This window comes from Etheostoma cragini, unplaced genomic scaffold, assembly GCF_013103735.1.
Source record: "Etheostoma cragini isolate CJK2018 unplaced genomic scaffold, CSU_Ecrag_1.0 ScbMSFa_1691, whole genome shotgun sequence".
Classification (NCBI taxonomy): Eukaryota; Metazoa; Chordata; class Actinopteri; order Perciformes; family Percidae; genus Etheostoma; species Etheostoma cragini.
In genome coordinates, this window is record NW_023265771.1 from 1 (window position 1) to 5,333 (window position 5,333).

Here is a 5,333-nt window from a genome sequence, read left to right on the forward strand (position 1 = left end):
AAAAGGGGGTCCAACCCATTACTAGCATGGGGTACCTAATAAAGTGGCCGGTGAGTGTATATATATATATATATATATGGGTGTGTACTTTAAGACGGCTGTCAGAAAAGGTTTAACCCAGAAGCAGACAAAGATGGAAGGTCTTTTAAACAGTTTATTGCAGTGCAGTCAGGACAAGGTGAGGCCAGTAATACAACTGGGTGGCAGGCTAGACAGCAGGCAGTAGAGGCAGGCAGGGTGTTCTCCTCAGAGTAGCAGGCAGGTAAGGAAACAAGAAAAAAACGTCCTCCCCACTTGTATACAACGTAACAATCCGGCAAAGACTGAGGAGAACTGCAGGTCTTATGAAGCAACACAGAAAGAGCTAATATGAATCAGGTGTGCTAATCAGTCTGACAGGAGTGACACCACCCATTCAAAAGAAAGAAACAAAAACTCAGTCAGCCACACACAGACCCCCCAACTAATTCATATTTCAGACATCATGACAACGGCGGCTGACCTGTGATGAAGGTATGAAGTCCAGATCATCGAAGCTGTGGACGTTGAAGGAGTTCTTCGTCTTAAACTCTGCAGACCTGAAGGTACAAAATACACATCAACGTAGTACTACACCTCACAATTTCTTGAGGAAATGTACACAAGACAAAGACTACAAAGACACACACACACACTACTTCTTCTTCTACTGTTGTATTTACCAGAGCAGTTCGCTGGAGGAGTGGTGGGAGGTGCAGCGCTTATCGTCCCTTGTCCTGCCTCCTGCGTCCTCCACGTCCAGCATCACCTCGTCCCATTTGTCCAGAGGAGACGGCAGACTGACTGCAACACATCAACCACGAAAAACACTTTCAGAGAGACATGAGACTGTTAGGAAGTTAGCTGCTCCCTGGACTAGTCCTACCAAGGAAGGACCCTTGGAAGGAATAGTTCTACCAAGAAGGATCCTTGGAAGGACTAGTTCTACCAAGAAGGATCCTTGGAAGGACTAGTAGTACCAAGAAGGATCCTTGGAAGGACTAGTCCTACAAAGCAGGATCCTTGAAAGGACTAGTACTACAAAGAAGGATCCTTGGAAGGACTAGTTCTACCAAGGAAGGATCATTGGAAGGACTAGTCCTACAAAGAAGGATCCTTGGAAGGACTAGTAGTACCAAGAAGGATCCTTGCAAGGACTAGTCCTACAAAGCAGCATCCTTGAAAGGACAAGTTCTACCAAGAAGGATCCTTGGAAGGACTAGGTACACCAAGAAGGATCCTTGGAAGGACTAGTCCTAACTAAAGGATCCTTGGAAGGACTAGTTCTACCAAGAAGGATCCTTGGAAGGACTAGTTCTACCAAGAAGGATCCTTGGAAGGACTAGTTCTACCAAGGAATGATCCTTGGAAGGACTAGTTCTACCAAGGAAGGATCCTTGAAGGACTAGTCCTACAAAGAAGGATCCTTGGAAGGACTAGTAGTACCAAGAAGGATTCTTGGAAGGACTAGTCCTACAAAGCAGGATCCTTGAAAGGACTAGTACTACAAAGAAGGATCCTTGGAAGGACTAGTTCTACCAAGGAAGGATCATTGGAAGGACTAGTCCTACAAAGAAGGATCCTTGGAAGGTCTAGTCCTACAAAGCAGCATCCTTGAAAGGACAAGTTCTACCAAGAAGGATCCTTGGAAGGACTAGTTCTACCAAGGAAGGATCATTGGAAGGACTAGTCCTACCAAGAAGGATCCTTGAAAGGACTAGTTCTACCAAGGAAGGATCCTTGGAAGGACTAGTCCAACCAAGAAGGATCCTTGGAAGGACTAGTCCAACCAAGAAGGATCCTTGGAAGGACTAGTCCTACAAAGAAGGATCCTTGGAAGGACTAGTTCTACCAAGAAGGATCCTTGGAAGGACTAGTCCTACAAAGAAGGATCCTTGAAAGGACTAGTACTACCAAGAAGGATCATTGGAAGGACTAGGTACACCAAGAAGGATCCTTGGAAGGACTAGTCCTAACAAGAAGGATCTTTCGAAGGACTAGTTCTACCAAGCAAGGATCCTTGACATTGAGTCTAGAGAGATGAGGCTGAAGGAAGTTGTTTTAACTGCTTCCTGTGTGTTGAGTACCTGAGTCTAGGGAGATGGGACTGGCAGGAAGTTGTTGCGCCTCCACCTGGATCAGCTCCGTCTCCTCCGGTCTGGTCCGGCGTCGGGGACTCCGCGAGCCCCCCTTTCTCCTCACGGGACTCCTCGTCTGTTCGGTGTTACCGCGGCAACCGCCCGGGTCGCTGAGGTCCACCAGGTCCAGAGCTGTGGACAGGACTGCAGGCCGAAGGATTAAAAACAGTTAAAGGGGAACTTCAGGGTGTTTTTCTCGTGTTTTTGGCACAACAAGGTAAGGTAAAACAAAACAACACGCAATGTAACGAAGAAAAAATATTAAAGATTTTGACAAAAAGTTGAAAACGTGACAAAAATGTGGAAAAAGTTGAAAAAACGTTGAAAAAAGCATTGAAAATGCAAAACAATAGAGACAAAAACATAGAATAACCAGCAAAAATATCAGAAAAAGTTATAAAAATGTTGAAAAACGTCTTAAAAAAAAGATTTACGACAGAAAAAGGACCAAAAACATTGAAAAAAAATCCAGAAAAAGGTCCAGAAAACCACAAAAAAGTGTTAAATAATATTGGAAGAATTTGGTCCATACCCGAAATCACCATCACCAAACCCAGTGACTATTTACATGGAGTCTGGTGGAGATATGCTGCTCTATACACGCTAAAAGTAGTGATTATTTACATGGAGTCTGGTGGAAATATGCTGCCCAAACACGCTAAAAGTAGTGACTATTTACATCGAGTCTGATGGAGATATGCTGCTCTATACACGCTAAAAGTAGTGATTATTTACATGGAGTCTGGTGGAGATATGCTGCTCTATACACACTAAAAGTAGTGACTATTTACATGGAGTCTGGTGGGTTTGGTGATGGTGATTTCAGGGCTGTTTCAGGGAAAAGCTCTTACTCTTCAAAGTCCAAGTGCATCATAAACGAGTCAGAAAAGATGCAGTGATAAGTGATTCTATCTTAGAGCTTCATAATCAATAACTTGAAACCTGCATATGAGATTACGGCGTCCATTTTCAGCAACAACAAACAGAGTATTGTGTGCAGGGTGACCTTTAAATGTCATCACTGCTTTCTGAACATGAGCACACAGTTTGATCTCCGGTCTGAACGGATGAAATTTCAGCCGCCTCGGCCTCCTGTTCTAGAAGCACCGGGTGTGTTAAACAAGGCTGGTGATGGATGTGAGGAGGACGCAGCGGGTCAGAGGTGCTAATTAGCGGGACGTCTACCCGCTGAGACGGAGGAGACAGATGGGCACAGAGGAGGAAGGAAGGGGGACGGCCGAGGACACAGAGTTAGAGGACAGGAGGAGACACGAGGTCAGAGAGACAAAGAAAAGTTAGAGAAAAACCAAAGAGAGGGAAACAGAGGGAGACAGAGGGAGACAGAGGGGGGGACAGAGGGAGACTGAGGGGGACAGAGGGAGACAGAGGGGGACAGAGGGAGACAGAGGGGGACACAGAGGGGGACAGAGGGAGACAGAGGGGGACACAGAGGGGGACAGAGGGGGAGACAGAGGTGGACACAGAGGGGGACACAGAGGGGGACAGAGGGAGACAGAGGGGGACAGAGGGGGACACAGAGGGGGACAGAGGGAGACAGAGGGGGGCAGAGGGGGACACAGAGGGGGACATAGAGGGGGACAGAGGGAGAGTTCATTAGGAGGAGTCTACCTGCTGTGTTGGAGGTGGGGGGGCGGGAGGAGGAGTCGCTTCGGCTCTCCGACAGGAAGTCATCGATCGAGGGACTCAGCAGGGGACGACTCTCCTGCTGGAGACAGAGAAAGACACAGCGATGTGATTGGTGCAGCTGGCCTCTGACCCCGCCTACATCAGAGATCTCCACCAATAGGGCGCTCCCGGTACATGTATACCCAAATGAGCTGCTTCATATGAGTTTTAAGAGTCCCAGGGGGGTCAAACGGGGAGGAACTGACGTCCGATTGGTCGGATAAAGACACCAGAGAGCAGAATGTGGTCTTACAACCTTTCATTTCATTGTTTTATTGTTTGATTTATAGTCGTCCTTCCTCTACTGTCTGAATGTTTCCGTAGACTCAAAACACTCAGGAAGAAGGTTCTGGGTTCAAATCCCTTCTATGGGAGTTTTGGGTTCTCCTCCCCCCATAAAGACATGCATGCTGGGTAACTAGGACTATACTATGTGTACTGTGTGTATGTAGTACTGTATAGTACTGTATAGTACTGTGTAGTACTGTATAGTACTGTATAGTACTGTGTAGTACTGTATAGTACTGTGTAGTACTGTGTAGTACTGTATAGTACTGTATAGTACTGTGTAGTATTGAACTGTATTGTGTAGTATTGTATAGTATTGTACTGTATTGTACTGTATAGTATTGTGTAGTACTGTATTGTGTAGTACTGTATTGTGTAGTATTGTATTGTGTAGTATTGTGTAGTATTGTATTGTACTGTATTGTACTGTATAGTATTGTACTGTACTGTGTAGTACTGTGTAGTACTGTGTAGTACTGTGTAGTGTTGGTGATTGGCCGACGTGCAGCTGCAGGTGTGAGAGCAGTAGCCAATGAAAGGAGGAGCATCAGTGAGGTCGTCATGCTGACCTTGGTTGTCACGGTGAAGAGGGCGTTTCCTTCTGAGGTTGACTTTTTACCAGGAAGCTCCTTCAGCACCATGGCAACGGCTCTTTCCCCTTTCCCCTACAACAGGCAGAGCGACATGTTGGTTCACTCAGACGCACACAGCAGCCAATCAGACGCTCTGCTGATCAAAGCAGCCAATCAGCAGCCAATCAGACGCTCTGCTGCACACAGCAGCCAATCAGACGCTCTGCTGCACACAGCGGCCAATCAGACGCTCTGCTGTAAAAAGCAGCCAATCAGACGCTCTGCTGCACACAGCAGCCAATCAGACGCTCTGCTGTAAAAAGCAGCCAATCAGACGCTCTGCTGTAAAAAGCAGCCAATCAGACGCTCTGCTGCACACAGCAGCCAATCAGACGCTCTGCTGCCTTCTGACAGGCCATTAACTATAGGAGAGATATATCTGTAAATTATAGAGTGGTCTAGACCCGTGAATGAGTGAGTGAGTGAGTGAGTGAGTGAGTGAGTGAATGAGTGAGTGAGTGAGTGAGAGAGAATGAGTGAGTGAGTGAGAGAATGAGTGAGTGAGTGAGTGAGTGAGTGAGTGAGAGAATGAGTGAGTGAGAGAGAGAGAGAATGAGTGAATGAGTGAGAG

The 5,333-nt window shown here is 46.6% G+C and overlaps 1 protein-coding gene across 1 annotated transcript; it reads right to left on the reverse strand.

Annotated features, from left to right (window-relative positions):
- Positions 1-502: 502 nt before the first annotated feature.
- On the reverse strand, positions 503-4,771 carry LOC117940101 (PEX5-related protein-like; the record flags this gene model as incomplete). The annotated part of the gene is made up of 5 exons (XM_034865484.1): positions 4,598-4,771; positions 3,786-3,882; positions 2,106-2,300; positions 702-822; positions 503-578 (listed from the first exon to the last, which is right to left on the reverse strand). Coding segments are annotated over exons 1-5 (663 nt in total), but the record flags the coding sequence as incomplete, so codon positions are not given.
- Positions 4,772-5,333: the final 562 nt, after the last annotated feature.